Consider the following 21,142-nt stretch of genomic DNA (forward strand, 5'->3'; position numbering starts at 1 on the left):
GCCGTGCGGCCAAGCGGGCCGCGACGGGAGCCGAAACCGCGGCGCCGGCCCCTGCGGCGGCGGGAAGGGGCTGGGGGCCGGCGCGGAGGCCCCGTGATGGCCCCGAGGCCTGCCGGGGGGAGCCGCTGCCGCCAGGACGGGAGGTCTCCCTGCCCCCGCCCCGGTGCGGGCGCTGGGAGGTGGGAAGGAGCCGGCCGCCTCCCACGTCCCTGCCCTAGCGAGTGCCGGCCGCCTTGGTGCCTGCCCGCCCGCCGCCTGCCTTCCCAAGCGGCTGCCTTACATTCATGTTATTTTTCTGTGGTTTCCTGCATAATTCCCGACAGGAGTTGTGAAACTGCGTGGTCTGTAATCTTGCACCGTTTTTCTGAAGATTTGGGAGCAGTAGTAGGAATATAAGTGCTGTCTAGTACTGAATCAAAAGAAAATAATACAGTGATTTTTGTTTGGTTATATTTCAAATATTATTTTGCAGTCATAGCTATCAAAGATGTATAAAACTGAACTTTACAGAAACTTTGTCCTAGCTGAGGTGAGATTTAATTTTTAACTTTTAAAATGGAGCAATGTGCGTAAAATGTAGGCATTATGACTTCCAGGTGGAGTGCATGGCTATCACAGTAATAGATACCTGGTAAGATAAGAGAAAGTGGTCTGTAATCTCTGTGCCATGCCAGAGTAGTTTGGTTGCTGGCCTGTAATCAGGCAGATTCCAATGGTAGAGCTAGTTGGGTCCAGAAAGCTGAATTTGTTTTGTTAAAAACAGCTTCCCAGAGGCTTTAAGTTCAAGGCTGCTGAAACACTTAATTTAATATCATTGTTTTGGTTCCCTTTCCTATCTAACAGCACTTTTCAGTGAAGATCTTAATATGATTCTTTTGTCAGCTTTCATCAGTAGTTATTGGCAGAAGGAGAAGAAAGGGAAGGAGGAAATGAAATTTTGTACAATGATGGAGTAGAGGTTTATTTTCATGAAATATAAAATTTTACATGTGCAATTAAAGCATGTGGGATTTGATGTGTGAGATGACATTCAAAAGGCAATGCAGTAGTTGATCAAGTTCTGGCCATAGTGCTTTGGGATGGAACTCAACTTTATGGTCAAGTTAATTGTGCAGAATGAATGTTATAAAAGACACTGTGTTTTAAAAGAACAATCATAGACAAGGAAATCAGATAAAATTAAAAACAGTTCCTTTAATCTAGGTGAAGACTAATAATGAGAAATAGCTGTCATAGTATATACTACCACTTGACTTCTGTTGAAAGGACTAAATATCTATGTAATGACAGTGACAGCCAAAACAAAAGGAGTATGGCACAATTGTCTGCTTTTTTCTTATGAGCTTACCAAAAACTGGCTTCAAAAGCAGAAGTTGAAGCATTTCTATTGTGGAGGCACTTTCATTTTTTTGTTTTTGTTTGTAGCCATTTTTTATTGGTATTATCTGTGGTTAATTTTTGACTCTGTCATCAGAGAGACACTTGAGGGGATTATCCTGCTTCTGCTTATTATGCTCTTGCTAGATATTAAGTTTTTATTGCAGAAGCACAGCCTCCTAAACAGTATAAAGAATTATAGCAGCAAGAGAATAAATTTCAAAATCATATTGACTTTTGTGAAAGAGGAGTTTCATAACAACAAACTGTGGAGTTACCTTCTTTCAAGCATTCCGTTACCCTAATGGCAATTTTTATACATAGACGTTGTTAGAGTGGCCTTTTAAGAGAGGAAAACATCTGAATTCACATAATTCTGATATTTAACTTATCTTCCATCTATAAAAGTTCAATTGCTGCATGAAAAGCACTTTTATAACAAAGCCATCTTCCAGTTATTTGGGCATACAAGAATACACCTGTAAAAGAGAATATCATGTATTCAGCTCCCTTGAGTACACAGAAAATCTCAAGGCAAAGAACTGTACAGTTTATGGAGTCTGTTATTAGGAAATGCTGTAATATTTTCCATTTCATATAGTTCATTTATGTATTCTGTTTAAGATGTCTTTATTCATCTCATAATCCTAAATCATTTAGAATTATTTCGCTTCTCAGTGGTATGAGCACTTTCCTCTTTTGTATTTGTCCCTTTTGTAAGTAAATACACTTGATAATGTTCAAAATCCTGAAAAAAATCAAGAAATAAGCATTAATTTCAAGAATTGTAACTTCACTCATATTTTGCATTCTGTGAATGATTTAATATTAACCACTCTGATATGATGAGAAAGGACTGGTATAGAAGAAATCACTTTTTCCAGATCTCTTGACTTTTCTCTAGACTAGCAAAGCTACCACAAAATATCAAGGCATGCATATAGTAGTAATTGAAAGTATACAGGGAGCTTTATTCCATCTTATAGGTATGTTTTATTATGGGCAGCATTGGCAAAATTCCTGTGTTTGATGTGTGCTTTTCATGGCTGAACCTTGCTTTTATTTTGCCAAATACAAGTTCAGGCTGAAATTTTCCATCCTGCATAAATCTGAGTTAGTTTGTTGAATCTTCATCAACCACAGTGCAGCCATGTCCAGAAGTAATTTTGTCTATGCATGACCTAAGACAAAACAATAATGTTGTGATCTCAGAACCACAGAAAATAAGAGTGAAACAAACTGGAAGATATCATCTAGTTCCTTCAACTCCAAGGGAGAGTCAGCTCTGCCAAAAAATCAATGTATTTTGCAAAAGGAATTTTCATCTGTGTATTGCTTTTTGAAGTTAGAAAGTCCTCTGCAAACTTAATGTTCTTTATAAGTTTGTTTTGTGTAACAAGATAGACAAAACTGTTATGCTTTTTTTTACATTGCAAGTTGATCATAGTCTTCTATGGACTCTAGGCCCCTGTTTGCCTCAAATGTATTTTACAACAAACATTTCATTTGCCTTAATTCAGTGTGGAAGTTAAATTCACTGAACAACAAACTTAGTAAATGGTATTTAAGGTTTTCTTTCTGTGATCACTTCATATTGTATACCTGTTAACATTGTTGCAGCTTTTTTTTCCTTATAACATAGCAGTGACAGCTGAAAATTGTACATTTAGAATGATGCTCTAATTTACCTGTAACCAGCTAAAATGTAATGTGAAATGCTTCTAAAGAGGTTATTGAGTTAATGGTGTGTTGAGGACATCTGTTACTTAGAGTTTTTATTTCTTTTTCTTAGTGTCATCTGCCGGAGTCTAGCAAATAGCAGCTATGGAATAAAAAGAAAATCACCACTTCAAAACTTGCATCTCATTTCCCGAAGTATACATCATCCCTACTATCCAAGTTCAAAATTTCAAAGACCTCCACTAAGGATATCTGTTCAGCTGTTCTCTTCTCTTAATCGTCTTCCCATAAGGAAAACAAAACTTTTGTGTGTAAAATATGGATTCCAGTCCCACAGGAACTTTTGGCTAGCTAGACTAGCTTCAAGGCTTCTCAAACTTCGCTATCTTGTATTAGGATCTGCTGTAGGTGGTGGTTATACAGCTAAGAAGGTATTTATCTGTGGAGGCTATTATATGCATTTTGTGTTTGTTGTTGCGCGTTTCAGAACAGTATTCTTGGAATATCATTGTTTGATTAACTAATGGCAGTAAGGGTTTGAGGTGAGTGAAAAAGGAAACACATTGTTTAGAGAACTAGAACGGATTTAAAAGGACCTAAGTAGTATGGTTCATATCAAAAAGGTGGTGGGTTAGTATGTTTTATATTAATGGATGTATTATTTTCAGTAGATGTTCTCATATGCTTATCTACATACATTTCTTCTATTTCTACTACATTTTTTTTCCTTTTCATATTAGACATACGATCAGTGGAAGGACATGATGCCTGATCTCGATGAATATAAGTGGATTGTTCCTGACTTCATTTGGGAGCTTGATGAACATATTGACTTCGGTATCACAAAAACTAAAGTGTTACTCTGTACCTGAAGACTAGCACACAGGACATAGGATCTCAATGCCTCTCTCCACTGGAATAGTATTTTCATAGCTTAGTTTGAGTGAACTTGAATTGTTAAAGGGTTTGGGTTGTGTTTTGCCAAGGTATTTGTAACAATGTTTCTGCAGGAAGAAACTAAGCGTCATTTAGTGTTGACATTCCATAATCTATCCTGTAATTTGAGAATGTATTCAATCCATTATATGTATAGATTGAATACATTCAATCCATTCAGCCATGAACTTTCTAACATTATTCAGAGGAGACTTTCAGTATGAGTGGAGGACTTATTTTTTTGGCAGGTTTTGGTAGAAGTATGTACAAAATTCTTTTTTTCTATATGGGTGACTCCTATAAGAAAAAAATATAAATAGACAATAAAAGATATGTATAATTAACAGATCTAACTGAAAATGCAAAAGAAATAGTGAAGCTACCTAGCTACAAAATTGTCTTGAAGACACAGAATAAAGAAACAGAGAACCTTAAATTTAATTTTCCTGAATCTTCTGGTTACAGTAGTTTTCTAGCACATATGCTCCGATGAAAGATAAAAATGTAAAGAAACAAACATGGAGTTACTTCTTATATATGCAGGGTATTAAGGTGGTGTTAATTTTTTTAAAAATGTTTATGAAGGCTTCCACTACATGTATGAGTGTTGTATAGATAATCTTAAATGTAGAGATTGAATAACTGAGACAAATGTTTTCTTGTTTATATTGTTAGTGAATACTACATTTTTGTATTCTGTAAAACTAATATGATTTTCTAAAGGATTACAAAATTGGCTTGTATATGAAATTGGAAAAGTAAGCTTTCCCTAAAACTTATGCAAAGTGGCCACAGTTATGGTGTCCTGTAATTTAGAAACACCATTTCCTAAGTAGATGGAAGAATAATGTATGAAACATGGTGAAAAGCAGCAACAAGTTTCACAGAATTTTAAAGTACGTAAGGCAACTAAGTTATCAGCAAGTTCAAAGTCTAGAAAAGCAGTCTGTTTTTCAGATCTGATAACTTTTTCCAACAATAATGGGGTGGGGGAGAGGTGCATGCAGAAAGAAACTTTTAAATTCTTTATAACAAAACCAAAAAAAGCCATATACTGAAACACTTGCTTAGTTTGACAGCTTAAGCTGTTCTTGCTAACAAAAAATAGTAGAAAAAATACTCATCAGTTGTTACCCTGTTTTCCTAGATAAACTTATCAAAGCGCTTCCTGATGCAGATGACCTTGCCAGACTTCTGCCTGACTTTGATAAGATTGGAGAGAGCTTCACTTCACTGAAAGGATTTTTTTCTCCTGGTGAGAACAATTTTTCGGCTTAGTTTTAATTTTGAAAAGGTATATTATTACAAGATGAGGTCACAGATATATCTTTAGACCTAAAAGAAAGAGGATCCTGAAAATGCATGCCTTTCATTGAATACCTCATCTGAAAATGTTTTGGGCACAGGTAAGTGTAATGTATTTTTAAAAACAAGAATTCTAGTAGCAAGTACTGAAAACCAAAATGTGTAACTGAATAGAAAACCAGAATTATTGTTCAACTCTAAACAAGTAGATTGAAAGCTAGATTGTTTCAGAGAGCTGCAAGTTTCCAGCTGGAGTTTGGAGAAGGTGAGATTAGCACTGAGCAGTCAAGTACCATAGCTGTTACAGGAGGACAGGGTTGGATTATTAAAGAACCATGGTTCTTAATGTTGGAAGCATGTGAAATAAGAGATTTGTAACTAAGGTATTCTTTTGGGTTGAGTGAAGGAAGGGTTCCAGAAGGACCTTCTGGAAGTTTTAGTTTAGGTAGGGGCTAAATTTCTGGGACAGCAGACCAAAGGAGTGTGTAGGAGTTCTAAATCCTCCAGAAAAAAACAGTGGAAAGTATTGTCAATTCAGTGTGTCCATGTACTAGCAGGCTAAGTATTTTTCAAATTTTAGGATTTAAATAATAAATTCCTGATCACTAGACTTCTTTTTGAAAACTAGAAATGATTGTTTTGATCTTCATATCTTTCTTGTTCTTTAGCACAGCTCAAAATTTCACGCAATCATTCTTGTAATAGAGTGAAAGATCCTTCCTAATGTATGTAAATAATTAAAAAAACACATAAATTTGTATTCATGAAAGATTATATCTATGAGGTGTCATAGTTGTTGCTCTAAGTGTATGTGTTGTGAGACTATTTTTTTCATTTTATTAAAGAGTCAGAAAGCACCTAAATAGGGATCAAGTTTAACACTGACCAGTAGATGACAATCTCCTATGTATTTTGGCTGTTTAAAATTGTAGTATATTTTTGACTGGGATTAAGAGATGTTACTTATTATAATGGAATTTGTTATCATACTCACGTGGGCATAGTTGCTATTAATGGTTGTGTGGTCCTCCAAATGAGACAAAGATCCCTCATCTTTGTTTTGCATTTTGTTTTGTATTTATAATTTTTATTTCCCCTCTTCTGCTGATTTTTCACAGGTTACAATTTGGTTAGTGAAGTCATAGGAGCTTCTGATCTGCTTCTGTTGTTAGGTGTGTAAAAGCCCTTTTTACTGCCCTTAACCTGCCTATTTAAAGCAAGTTCTTAGAACACTGCTATACTAAGAGCAAGTGAATAGCAATGCAAACAAAACTACTTACAGCAATTTAATATTGAATTACAAATATCATCCAATTGTTCTAAAAATACAGAGATCCCACTGTGAAAATGAATAGTTGATGTTTCTCTGCCACAGTCCTTAGCAGATGCCTTTTATTTCAGACATTTTTCAGAAGCTTGCTTGGAAAACCTATGGCCTTACAATAGGAAAGAGTATTCTTTTTCTCATTACAAAATGGAATTGGTACTATGATCTGATGCCTAACAAAATGTATTCACTTAAAGAAATGCTTTCAGAACTTGAATAGTCTAGCTGAAGTTGCCTATTCCCATATTATAATAACTTAATTGAGTCACAAACTAGATTGGTTACGTATTTTTCAGATAAATTTTAAACTGAATTTCTTTCTCAATTTCTTTATGTACGGTAAATCTTCTTGGGTTGATTGCAACTTCAAAGATTATTGATGTTATAATACTTAGGTGTTGAAACTTTTATTTTGTATTAATTAGTTGTAGTTTGAGAATTTTTGAGTGCATTTTGGATGCTCTAATGAGTTTCTGTAATTGTGTCCTAGGTTCTTCAGGAGAAACAGCATTCAGAGCTACAGACCAGGGATATGAAAATGACAAACAGTACAAGAAGGTAAATTATTCTCTTTCAAAGATAAAAATGTCTTGACATCAGGTATTTTTGTTAAAAAGTGCTTCAGTAACTAGTTGTGGATATTTATTCAAAGCAGCTTGAATAGAATTTATCATTGAAAATGGCTTGAGACTGCATTGCTGTTTTTAATATATAAACAGTGTAGTGACAGTAAACATATTGTGGGATACAAGGCAGTCAAAAATCTTTCAAAATTACATTCTCAGGATCTTGGATTGTGATGAACATGTCATTTTAAACATCCTGTGTGCATTTGTAATTTTCTAAGGCATGTTCCTAGTGGCACTCGAGCTTATAGCTTATTACTGATGTTGGTTTAGACTTTTATAGTTATTTTGAAGCTTTTCCACTTGCAATCTCCTTTCCATTGGTGTTTTCAGGCTTGTGATTCTTATATCCGGATCTTTGCCTTAATAAAAAGCTTGTATTTCTTAAAGCACTCTGTCCTTTTACTTTCTTTATTTTGAAAGTCTATAAAACCTTTTTAACATTTTCTGGAAACAGTTTTACTATATTTTGATAATTGTTTTATCATTTTTTCATTTCCGTAAAGAAAGTAAAGTTTAATTTTTTGCTCTCATGAATAGCAGATCTTATTTTTATTAAATTGCTAAACAGCAACTTTTGTTTATTCTATAAGACTTTTCATTTTGCCTGTGTACATTTGAAAAATTTGTAAACTAATTGGAACAGCAGCAATATATATTGGGGAAACTATATTATATTTATTTTTGCAACTGAAAACTTCCTAGCATTTGCTGAACTGTAAATGGGGCTTTTACATGAAAGACATTTGTACATGTGCAGGCATGTATGCATTTGTTCTATGTTAATTCTGCATGTGAATATATAGTGAAACCTGTACAAAGACCACTTTTTATAGTCAGTTTTTCCTTTTGTAACAGTGACAGATTTCTACATTAGAAACAAATATAGCTTTTTGTTACCCCCTTGTCAGTAAGCTGTGTATATACATTAAGTTTTGTTGTTTCTTGATTGATGGCTTAGCACAGATTTCACTGTTTAAAAAAAACTACTATTGATTTTTTGAAGAATGGTTATCTTAATTTATTGTCTTTGGTAGCTAAATTAGCTCAGTTTTGTGCTGAGTACCACTAATATCATTAATACTTACTATTCTGTTTTTTCAAATACAGTGACCACTGCATTTTAATTTTGCCAACTGAATTTTGGCTGAAAGAGAAAATATCAGCCTGTATTAAACCAATATGATTTACAAAATTTGGTCTGGGTTATTAATTTTTATTATTCCAATTATATCCAGCACGTTATGCTTTTGAAGTGGTGTTTTGCTGGTCAATATGTTCAGTTTTTATGGTCGTATTTCAAACAAGGCACTTTACTTATGTATATCTAACATAGAATAATCACTTGGTTTATTGACAAGCAGAATTACTTATTTTCTAGACAATGGATTAGGTTGCCTTTCTTCATAGAACGCTTTCCACTTCCAATCAATACTAGTTTAAGAATTGTAATTGTATGAACGCATAAAATGCTATAGCTTGATGTTAAGTATATCTGATGGCTGATGAGCCAGGTTTCTTTGTGAAAAGATCCAGTAACTGGATAAAGATTTAAGAATTTCTCATTTGGAAGAATGCTTTGTAGAATTGTTATTGAACATTGTCCTAAGACGGGGCTCTAAAAGCTTTCTCTAGGATGAATCGGCAATGATTAATTACAGCAGTGTTCAGATAAGTAATTAAATAAATGGGGTTTAAATCAGTTTCTACCTGGATTAAATAAGAAATTCTCTTTTTAGAGAAGGAGGAGAGAAGAGGGTTATAAAGCTATAATGTAGTAAAATATTCTATCGTATTGTATCTGTTTCATACTGTGGGACTAGTTCAAACTGTTACTGAAATGGCAGTGTTTGCTTCTTAGAAAATTACCTTAAATTGTTTGGTTATCTTCAAGAAAATCTTCCTAAAGAGCTTCAGCTCCCTCTTATGGCAAGCAAATTCTGTAACTTAGCCTAGTTTTTAAAGAATACTTCTCATTATAGCTGTGATGAAGTGAGTGTGAAAATGTGACTCAGTTGTTGATTTGGGACTTAAAAGGTAGATAAATAGTTCAATGTGTATTATTCAAAACTGACAGCACAAACCTTTCTGTACCTTTGATACTTTGATAAAATATCATGACTTGGAGAACCTGATTCACTATTGAGGATTTGGCAATACTTAAACTGCCTTCATCAGCCAGCAGAGGGTCACCTTCAGTAAGTATAAGAAGCAGTACAGGAATTCTGCAGTTCTTCAGCAGCCAACTGATGGAGAAGGAAAAAGAGGCTTTGATAAGGAATACCACGTATCACTTGACTCAGATAACGATTCTGCTCCTTAGGTAGCAGTTCAGATAGACCTGAAAATAATGCTGTACTACGACTATGTTCTAGTTCTATGAAATAGTCTGTGTAGCATCTGATGTATCTTTCAGAAAACTCATGACCTATTTGTGACCTAAATTCTTGTGACTTTCATTTTTGTATTGATAAGTTGCTGGCAATTAATAAGTTCTTAAGGGCAGCCTCCCTACTAATTATTTCCAAATGGGCAGGAAAATAAAGGAAACTATACAATCTTTGTTATTCCTTTTAGCCTCAGTCCTGGGTTAGTAATCACCATTAAGTCCCTCTCAAGCAGCTTCAGTTCCAAACTGAAGGATTCTATTTAAAATACGTATTTTGTAATTTAGATAACATGAAAGGTCTGCACTGTCTTGCCTGCATTTTGTGTCCACACACATACCAAAAAAAAGTTAGTTTGAGAATAGTAATTGAATATTCTACAAGTCATTTTGAAGTGACATGCATTGAAAGGAAAAATAAAAAACTACATGCTGATGTAGTTTGTAAACAAAAAAAATGATTGAGCTAATTACATTAACAAATAAATGGCTCTCAAAAACCCTTAAGAAAAAATTTTCTGCTCCAAGTTAAGACATCTCAAGTGTTGACAATAATACTACTGTGTAAGGAAGTTATAGACATCAGGCGTAGCTTATTTCAGTAGTATAAGTAACCTTCTGGAACATATGCAACACAGATAAGAAAATTGGTGCTCGTGTCCTTGTAAATGCCTGCTTATCAAGTTCTAAGCCATTTTCAAGTAATCTGTGTTTAGCCAACAGGTTGTCTGTCACAATAGGATTTTTTATCTCAAGAGGATTTTCACCTCTTTTCCTTCTTCAGCGTTTAGTTCTTTTTCCTGCAGGGCTTTCATGTGACTTAACTTTTCTTTTGAGTGGTCTCATTGAAATCAGTGGGAGCTAGTGGAAGGGGACAAGTTAAAGATCTAAGTAACAACTGGGCCTTAGCTGGAACATAAATGCTGTAGTCATGAATAATTTTTTAGGAGATAGTCGTACTCAGCTGAACTGCAATATATTAACTCAATGTAAAATAATGCCTTTGGCATTTTGATTTAAAAAAAGTATAGACAGAGTGTAAGCACTTGTTTTGACTTATTTGGTCTTATTTATTATGCACATAGATTCTCTTGCTGTCTTTGCTGAGTTTGTCACTCTGCAAGTGTGTCAACTAGTGTTATTTTCCTTTAGATTTTCTTTGATAATGGGAATAAGATTATAGACAATTTGTAGACAATTTCAGATCCCATTGATCAGCATTCTTTTTTTTCTAGATAAAATTCTTTAAAATAAATACAATTTTACACTGGAATGGTTGATTTGGCAGGGGAGGAAACAGTGGTRATGTCCACTGACAGAGAGGTAACCATTTTTGTTTGTGTTCTGGTTCATACCAGTGTAGACGTTGTGTGTGCTGTTTTATGCCATTCAAGTTTGTTGGGCTTTTTTAATTGTAACTGATAGAGTAAGAAAATAGAAAAGCAAAGGAAATAACATTGTTGACTAATATGCACAAAGAAGAGGGAAGTGTTACTGAAAATCGACCTCAGCATTTTATACCCTTTTTTTTAACTTGAATGTTTTATTAAATGGGTTAATTTTATTTCTAGAGGGTTTTTCATACTTCACTATGGAATAAGGCATTTGGACCAGATATCCTTGAAAGTAATTGCCCATTAGACAGAGTTACAGTTGATGACTTGACACAACTTTTGTTACAGTGCCTGTTAAATGCTAAAAGTTCTTTATGGCAGGTTTTGTTCAGTCTTTTTTCTTGTGTCTGTCTCATAGCATAATTTTTAAAGGGGGTCTATCAGGTCATACGGAGAACTTCTTTATTTGTCAGCTGGTGAAATACTATTATTCCTGTAATAGTTAAGTGCAGCAATGGGGATGTTTCACTTTCCTGTTGTATGGAAGTGAAACCACATGGCTGGTCACTTGTATTTGGCCTCTTTTTTGACACAATTCCAATGTGTTTTCTAATCCAGCAATGTAGATATTAGTTAATACTTAAAGTGCCTCAATAAAATACAAATGTGAAGATTTTTCTATTCTTGCAATGCTATACAAATCACTTTTTTACAAATATTTACATTTGGTCATTTGATTGTGTCTCTTTTATCCATTCTCTCCTGTGTGGTTTACCCTTATGTGTACATGCCTGTGTGTGTATTTTGTGCAACAAACATACAATTTGATCATAGAGGTCTTGAATACTTTATCCAAAAGTTCTATTTCAGAATTTGTTTTGATTTCTGTGATGAATGTTTTGAAACCTTTTGTTTTATTGAATGTTTTCTTAGAAGAAAATATAGTATTTTTAAACTGACTTTATTTAAATAGCTCATTAATAATTCTATCTACGTTCTCTGGAATAAATTGTAAATAAAGTTCCAGTGAAAGCTGGCATAGCATCTCTGAACCGGTGTGGACTTTTTGAAAAACAACTTACTGTTGCAAGATTATTTGCTATGGAAGGAGAAGAGAAGAAAACTAAACTTCACAGAAATGCTGAATGAGTAAAGAAATAAACATTAAATTTCAGGGATTTTGAAGTGATCAGGAAGAACTATGACAGCAATAATTTAAACTGCAGTGTGCTATAAATGAGAGAGAGATTTTCTTTATGCTCCAGGAACTATTTTACTTCTAGTTTGAAGGTTAAGTAGCAGGACAAATCACCTTTTGATAAACCATCTATGTTGCTGACAGCAAGAACAAAATAAGAACTTGCATATTCCCAACACAGTTGAGCCTATTAATTATTGCACAACTTTGTGTAGCATATCAAAAACGCTCTGTTGAAATACTTGCATGGTTAAGTTGTGAAAAATAGCTGATACTTAGGAACTTTTGGTGTGAATAATTGAAATGGGATGCTGAAACCTTTACAATATCTTAAAGCCAGAGTAGTTGAACTTTTTTAGGATTTAAATGCTGACTTAAAGTTGAATTTTATTATAAAATTTTAGCTAAATGTTTATTGTAGCTAAATGTTTTATTCTACCTGGATTTGCAAAATGCATGGTTTTGCTAGCTATRTGCAGTCCCAGCTAGCTAGCAAGAGATCTTGCAAATGAAATTTCCATTTTGTTTGAACTGACCCATTCATTCCTGTTTTTCATCTKTCTTTGTCCTGCCCTTTGATTTAACTTTGTTCTCCTTACACCCCAAATTTTTCCTCTCCTTTTTATTATAAACTCATGGCAGGGTCTGCTTGGTGAACTCATTCTGTTACAACAACAAATCCAGCAACATGAAGAAGACGCACGCAGAGCCGCTGGCCAATATAACACGGGCTCTTCCCAGCAGAAGCGAAAGGTGATGGCTTAAGGGACAATATGTACTGTATTCACACTAATCAAACACCTCAGCATCCTGCATTTGAGCTAGAAGAGTCTAACTTTAATTAAATCATGGGCCCAAATAATTATTACGGCCAAATTTACTGCAAGTATATAGTCCTGTTTCAGTTTAACCTAGTTGCTTAAAGCATGGTGTTAAAAGCAGGACAAGCTCTTTGTGTAACTCTTTCTGAAATTGTATGTTCTGTACCTCTATAAAAGATATTTATAGTTCTTACCTTAAAAATGGATTTAAGGAAAATATTTGAATAGTCAAAACAAGTAAAATTTGTTTTTTCTACTGCTTCTTGCAGCAATGTCTTGTAAAAATATAGGTATTCACAGGCAATATTTCTCTGGGAACGTTTTTTCCTGCTTTATACTGTAACCAGTCTGATAATGGCACCAGCTCCTTAGAAGCAATATTGCACAGGCATTTAGATATTGCAGTTAGTAACAGTCTCTACAATATATTCATCAAAGGTGTTTTCATCTACTCTCCACTGCAAAGCACAGTTTATCTTGATATGCTATAATTGTTGCACATGATTTTACTTAATTTAAGCTCTAATCTTTTTACTCAAAATGTAGCAGCTGAGATGAATTGGAAATACTTCCTAAATTGGGAAATTTTCAGTAGTCTAATCTGTTGCAACCTGTAATTCTTAACCAYGTTTCTTTGTTGGCTGTTTCTGTGCCCAAAGAAATCTTTCTGATTCCTTGTGTTTTTGAATAGTTTTGGATTTGAACATTGGACACAGAACTTCCTCTTTCTGTGGGATATATCTTCAGATGTACAGAAGATTATCACAGTATGAATCAAACATTTAGACATAGTGCTGCATTACCATACTTTTTTAGTAGAACATCTGGAGGAAATCACTTTGCTGTTTGAAACTGAATATCATTTTAAATTCAAGTATTTTACTCTCTTGCCATGATTTAGAATTACAACCCCTGGTTACTCTAAACTGATACTCTTCCTTTAATAATGATGATAAAAAAAAGTAATGAAAGGTAGTCTTTCCTTTATCTTTCACTTTCCAAATTTATTTAGCTACTATCCTCTCTAGATTTAAAATAACATTGATGCATTCCATCCTCAGTGGTGAATCTAAACACTGTATAATGAAATATAATGGAAATACAAACTTTTGAGATGCATTTTATCTCAAAAGGTGTTATATAAAGTAGGGGAAAGAGTTTTTTTCATTCTTACATTCATTCCCTTCCAGCTGAGCATTTTACTAGGAAAGCCTAGGTGTCTTCAGTAGTCTAAACGTTCCCTGTTTGTTTACTTACTCTTTTTTTGATGCGGGTGACTCCTTCAGGCTTTTTCAGTTTGTATACTGTATATTGAGAAAGCTGGGGTTTGGAATTGTAGCTTGAAGTTTGTGATAAATTATATGAACATGTAAAAATTACTGAAAAAGCAGTACAGTATTTGATAATTTAAAAATGTGTCTACATACTAAAAGGCATCAGAAAAGAAAGAAAATATGAACTTGATATTACATCTGTTTCTGTTGGAAATTCTGCCTTGTTATCATTTTCTTGCAACTAATTTCACAGCTTGGGAATTGTAGAATAGGTTTAAGGGCTATCCCTGTAAATGCTGTCCTGTCCTACAATGTCAGGTATTCCATGTATTTTCAGTGTTGAAAACCTAACTGTCCTTGCATATAAAAACTCTAATTTAACTTTAAAGTGTGCTGTTTGGTATACACATCTAATGACAAGGAATGTGTCRTTTGCCACACTAATCTTTTTGCTTGAAACAAATTGAAAGATATGGTAAACCATTTTCTTTAACACCTTGACATAAGGATATAACTTAAAGATTCCAATCATTGATCCAAATTCTCCCTTGGAAGAAGAAATTGTTACTGTTATTGAAATAAATCATTTTGTGCCCTTTTGGCATGAATTATGCCGAATTCATTTATGCTCCCATAATTAGCTTTGTTTATTTTGTAACTTAATTCACTTGCTTGCCTGCCTACTAGAGAACATGATCATTTCATTGCCTTTCTTTAAAGTCCCATTGCCTGATTTACTTACAAATTTTCCATTTTAATTTAATTCTTCAGTATTAAATATATTTCAGTTGTAAATTGAATAATAATGAGAGATACCGGTAACTCATCTCACTTATAATCATGAGACAGTATTAAAGGCAAAAATGTAGTTGTTTCCTATTATTATTATTWTTTTTTTKKGGGGGGGTCAGCCTGTTGATAAATATTTAGTGGAATAGTTTATTCTTGTTGTATAGCAGGAATTTGCATGGCTGCTTCTTAAATGCATTTTGGCTGGGTTTTGATGTTTTCAGTTATATTACTGGAAATCATTTTACTTCTTCAGTGGATGTTCAATTTTGAATTATTCTCTGGCTAACAAATATACAGAAATAGTAAATATGGTTTCAAAGGTACCAGATTTTCAGAGGCATTTATTTTATAAAATGTGCGACAAAGATTGCTGGAAAGCAATTGCTGTACAAAATGAGTATCTCTGTAAAAGAATACAATGAGAGCTTGTAATAATCTTAGTAAATAGGTATCACTTGATTAAAATTTGCCCTACAGTTTTCTTTTTTTTATAACTGTTATGGTGGCATTGGGGAAAGAAGGAATACACTGGACATACAAAACATGCTGAATTGGATCAGGCAAATAAATTGATAAGTGTATATACACATATATTTAATAGTTGATGTGTTTTCTAGTGAATAAAAATCATAGATTAGGCATGTATGACTCTATTAGTACTTCATAATGTTATGATAGTTGTAGCTTTTATTGGCTGAAACACTGAAAAATGTCTACAAATATTATGAACTATATGCTCAAAATATTCAGTATGCTAACTGCAGCTAAACGTTCAAAGCACACCAGAACCAAATGCTGAAGCATATACATCATTCTAGAGATGTTCGTTGTTTCTGACATAACATACCTAATTGTTCTTGTTAGGATTATTGTGTAGTGCTAGGTAATTCTCTCCTTCAGATCATGCAACATATATCTGAGTGCAGTATTTTTGCTTGCCATGTTTAGCATTAGTGTACTGCACATAAGACAAGTGCACATGAGAGGAGTTAGAGCTCATCTGTCTATACCTACCTCAGAGATGCATCAAGGCTCCAGAAATATTTTCAGGAAGAGCTTGCTTAAGAGCAAAGAGTGGAAAAATATTAACTGCTTTGAGAATCTGCACTGCATGGAAACACTTTGTTTTCCTTTCTTCCCTGTAGTTTCTTATTTTTCCTATTTCCAATGCTTCGCTATTTTCTTTGCCTATTTTTATTTTCCCCATATGTCTCTGAGATGTTAAAAGTGTGTGTATTTGTAAATGATTATTTACATATACCATACTGTTGCTGCAGGTATCAAATTGTCTGTGTGCTTAGCTCATCCTGTTTCTAATTCACCCTTGCTATAACTGAACTAATTAGCAGAAGCGATAAGGAGATAAATTTGCAGCACCTCTCCTTTGCTGCTTAAAGGGATCTAATAATGAATAAGAATATAATTGGATATAGATGGGAGTGTCAGCTGGGATTGCCTGCTGCAAGATGCATACATAATCCTTTGTATTACAATTTAGTATCTTAATAATGTCAATTGCTATGAATGTGATTTTTTTTAATTTGTAACACGTGCAATTAAAGTAACTAAATTGATTTGTGACTTCTAAATGATCAATATTCTCTGCATGTTAAATGATGTGCTCTTTCTGATGTGAAGCTAATTTGAGATGCAAATGTTACATAATCTTTATTTTCCAATTGAAGTTTTTACCTGTAACATTCTTTTTAATAATTTTTTTGATTCTCATTTTTTCTAAATTTAATATTTCATCAGTCAGTCATTAGGTTTATGTTGCTTATAAGTATTTATATGATAAGAATTTGTATTGCACCATTCATGCTTTTGTCCTTGTGTTATTAAAAATGGGTTGTTTTGAACATCTATGTTTTTATTATGTCTTCTTGAAGAACCTATTTTTTAAATATTTGACTAAGAATGTGTCTGCCCGATCTTTACATTTTACCTTGAACTTCAAAATGTTTTGTATTATAATATCTCCTAATTTCTTCCAGTTTTTAATGTCATCTAAATGATTGTAAAATAACCCTTCAAGACTATCCTGACCAGCTGCAATTTATGAAGTTAAGCATGAATGTTTAGGATTACAATTTGAAAAACAAATATGAAGTAAGAATCCACTTCAACTTCCAGAAATAGTGAAGATTCAGTAATTTCTATAGCAAGCAGGTGTTTAGTGATTGCATCCTATAAAGATTGTTCTTATTCCAAATACGAACATCCAAGAACCTGACAGTCTGACCACTAAACTGCATGTAAGCCAGTGGCCAGAAAACTTTGAGCACAAAACAACGTTTTGCTTCACCATAAACCTACTTTTCCATTATTAAGTCTTGAATGGTTAATCTTTGCATTTGCATGCACTGGGACTTAGAARTTTCTTCGTGTAATCCTCCTGTTGCAAATGGAAGTTTCCATCAGCATTAAATCTCAAATGCTAATTGAAGAATTTAGTTACTTTAAGATGCATGTAAAGTCAATTTTCTTACATGGAATGAAGCTTTCAGTCTGTGATTTGGTTACTTGCAGTGGATAAACTAAACCATGTGTCAGGAGTCATGATTATTTTTTTTTGTAGGTCTCTGACAAAGAGAAGATTGACCAACTTCAAGAAGAACTTTTACGCACTCAGGTAACTTTTCTGAGTTATGAGTGCCTTAAGTAGAGGTTTGTGTACATCAAACTCAGATTTACTAGACAAAAACAAGCCTGAAATGTGAGATATTTGGGGAAAATGAAGATTTTCTTAATTATTGCTGGATCTCAGAGTGCATCAGTACACAGTGCTGACCATGTTGGCTCAGACCAAAGGTCCATGCAGTCTATTATTCTTTTTCTGACAGTGACTGACAGCATATAGGCGAGTGTAAGAATAAGGTGAATGTGCAGTCCTACTTTCCCTTAATACTTTCCTCGCCTTCAACACTATATATCTCTGAAAGGTAAAGTGAGACAGAAGTGTTGTCTTGCCTCTCTACAATTGTGATATTCCACTTTTTAACTTATAATGCATATTAGATTTACTTTTAATGTTTTACAGTTCTGTTTTGTAACTTCAGTGCTATATATACATCCATCTGTGATATCTTGTATGTTTAACTGGCACATTTTGTTGCAGAAAGGAAATAAGTTTGCTTCTTAAAGAGTTGCATTTTAATCCCTTAATCTAGGAAATATCATTTCTAGTAGAGTGAAGAAGCTTTTAAGTGCATTTGCTGATCAGATACCAGAGGACCAAAAATAGAAGTAGAGATTATTCTGTTCGTGAAATATATGGGATGAGATATTCAGATAATGGTAGAATGGTATTCAAAAGAACCAAAATATCTTTTTTTCTCTTCTTCCATCAAGAAAAATAATTGCAATTTTAGTGCTAGATATGCATTTAAGCCATGCAGTGTTTATCAAACACGTCTGTTTTGTGAAGCAGTAAACAATTCTTTTAATTGTTTCTGTGATTGGACTATATGGTATGAAAATTGCTACAGGCAGATTAAAAGCTTTTCCTGTGCCCTCTCTTTGGGATTTAAAAAAAAAAAAAAATCAATTAAGCCCTCTAAGAAACTGATGAGAATGACACTGTTCAGATTGATGCCCTTTAAAAAATTCAGAAATTAAAAAAATTGAACAATGACAACTATTGGTAGGATTTTTAAAATATGCATTTTTAAAATCATTGTTTCTGAAACCCCAAACTTCCTGCAGTTTCTGCGTCTGTCTTCTTCCTAGTTTAGTTGTCCTAATTTAAACTGGTCTGAGAGAGAGTATGCTTTTGCAWGTGAAGTCCTATTTTCAGTGTTTCTTCTGTTGCTTACCAAAGAAGCTTGCTTTATTGGTTGGCAAGAAAGGAAGAAACCTGCAGGGATTAACTTTAGGATCACTGCTTTTCGATTGGGCATTTTAGAAAGTGCATGCCATACTCCAGAGTTCAGAAGTTCAATGACAGACATGTGGAAAGTCCATTTGTATGTGAATTTCTGTATATATGGAAACAAAGTGACTTGTAGGCATTCACTTTACATAAAGTTTATGTTTACTGCCAGACAAGGTAAAATAGTAAGAAGTCTAGTATCTTCTGTCAAAGTTACAAGTAAGTATGAGCATATGTCTTGTAAGAACAAGGTCACAAAAATAAGTTTTCATATTATCTGAAATTTGGTCCTTTATTTAGTAGCTCCATTAAGACTTTCATACCTGAGCTCAACAGAGCCCTTCTGAAATGTAGCTTTCATAATATTGGGCAATAAAGTGTGCAGCTGCACATCCAGTTTGCAAAGAAATATTTCATCCCTTAAACAATCCTTAGAGAACAAAGACCATGTTTCCTCAAGTGTGTGGCTTACGCTCTTGTTTAGAAAGCCCTCTAGGTTCATTGTCTTACGAAGGAGGAACAGGCTGGGGTACGGCTTCCTGTTATATACCTTAACTGGACTTTTCAGTGCAAACTGAGTATCAATTAGGACTCCTCCTTTCTGTCTCATCCATTAACTTGAACTTCAGCATATCTCATTGCACTAAAGCTTTAATCACCTTAATCATCAAGGCAGAACTAGATTTTTTTAACCTAGTTTTTACCTAGTTTTTTTCAGTGATTATGCATATTAATTATATTAATCGTCATTTTGCTTTTCTCAAGTTAATGTACAATTACTTTTCTCGTATGTGTAAGCTTCTAAATTGATCTGCTCTCTGACTCAGCCAAACTGTTTTGACACAGTGTTTTATAACCTCTTTGTATTTTATTATATTTATTACTTCTGGATAGTTTTGAAAGCATTTATTACTTATGTTTTTAATAATGACAGCTTGAAATTCCATTTGCACTTAGAAGTATACACAGAGGAAATACATTTGCATGCAACAGAAAACAATTTTCAGAATAAGGTGTCAGAACTATATTCATTTYGTACCTTCAGAGGACTCTGTCATAATCTTCTCAACAGGGATTGAGCTGGTACAGCTGTTTCTTGAATTGAGGATGAGTATAGAAGAAAGGGTCTAAACTGGGCTTGCAAAGTCATATTTAGGCCCTGTGATCTTGATTGAGCAATCAGAGTTTCCAGTGACACTAAATTCTGTCTGACCAAGAATGTGTAGCTCCTGTAAAAATGATGCTTGTTTAAATATTGAATTGTGTGTCCCCAAATTTGAACATTGTGGTTTTATTAAAACTTTTGAAGCCAAGGTGTGGTATTGCTGAGGAAAAAATTCCTAATAGTCTTCTCTTGATGGTCTCGTATTTTAATAAACTTCAGTGATTATGCAGGTTTCTATATTTTTGAAAGACTTGCCTGAAGGGTAATATACTCTTCATTGGTAAAGTTTTGCTCATGTGAGTTTATTATTTCTATAATTATAATGGTATATTTGTACCACTGTTTTGAAGCTCAAATACCAACGAATGCTGGAGCGATTAGAGAAGGAGAACAAAGAATTAAGAAAATTGGTACTGCAAAGAGATGACAAGGGAATTCATCAGAGGAAGTTAAAGGTACTTGTGTGTTACACATCAGCATAGAAATATAATTATGCTGTGGATTTCATCATGCTATTCTAAATTTTATTTGGTAATTCAATTAACTTTTAACATTTGTTTTAGCATATCCATGTGTTAAAATGTCACTTAGCTAAAAATATTAAGGCTTTTATAAATCTTTTTTTTGAACTGTATGACTTCTAAAGGTAGTTTCAGCTGAAGAGCACAGAGAGGTTACTAGTTCTAACTAAATAAATTTTCTAAGTAGGTAGGAAATGTGGATTGGACTTTTTGATGTAGCTTCACTGCATTTGATAATAAATATGCTTTCAGCTCTTTATATATACATAGTCCAATACCTTCACAGCTTGTAGTGGGTCTTATTAAAACTGGTAGGAATATAGTTATGCAGTTAGGAAAGTGTCTTTTAATGGCTCCATATAAATTCATGGAGTTTTAACTAAGTGTGCTTTTGCTTTTGTTTGCCAACATCCTGAACACTCTAAAAATGGGACCTTTTCTGCCTCTCTTTGCATGTCACATGCTGATCACTGTGGATCTTTTCTTCCTTTAGAAACTAGAAGACAATGAGTTCGTTTCTTATTTTTAC

At 33.9% G+C, this 21,142-nt stretch overlaps 1 protein-coding gene across 11 annotated transcripts in view; it reads left to right on the forward strand.

Annotated features, from left to right (window-relative positions):
- The first annotated feature begins 220 nt into the window (after positions 1 to 220).
- The window catches only part of OPA1 (OPA1, mitochondrial dynamin like GTPase), a 61,059-nt gene continuing 40,137 nt past the window's right edge, over positions 221 to 21,142 (forward strand). For 3 of the 11 annotated variants that reach the window (XM_026058040.1, XM_026058041.1, XM_026058042.1), the window contains exons 1-8: positions 3,402 to 3,488; positions 3,798 to 3,894; positions 5,141 to 5,248; positions 6,417 to 6,470; positions 7,116 to 7,183; positions 12,812 to 12,922; positions 17,635 to 17,688; positions 20,443 to 20,547. In XM_026058040.1, coding sequence (XP_025913825.1) covers positions 3,819 to 3,894; positions 5,141 to 5,248; positions 6,417 to 6,470; positions 7,116 to 7,183; positions 12,812 to 12,922; positions 17,635 to 17,688; positions 20,443 to 20,547 — 576 coding nt within the window. In that variant the 5' untranslated portion in view covers positions 3,402 to 3,488; positions 3,798 to 3,818. Of the gene's footprint in view, positions 530 to 3,169; positions 3,489 to 3,797; positions 3,895 to 5,140; positions 5,249 to 6,416; positions 6,471 to 7,115; positions 7,184 to 12,811; positions 12,923 to 17,634; positions 17,689 to 20,442; positions 20,548 to 21,142 lie in introns of those variants that run through there. The other 8 variants (XM_026058045.1, XM_026058044.1, XM_026058050.1 and 5 more) reach the window with 6 other exon arrangements.

Source organism: Apteryx rowi, unplaced genomic scaffold, assembly GCF_003343035.1.
Source record: "Apteryx rowi isolate R43461 unplaced genomic scaffold, aptRow1 scaffold_142, whole genome shotgun sequence".
NCBI classification, from domain to species: Eukaryota; Metazoa; Chordata; class Aves; order Apterygiformes; family Apterygidae; genus Apteryx; species Apteryx rowi.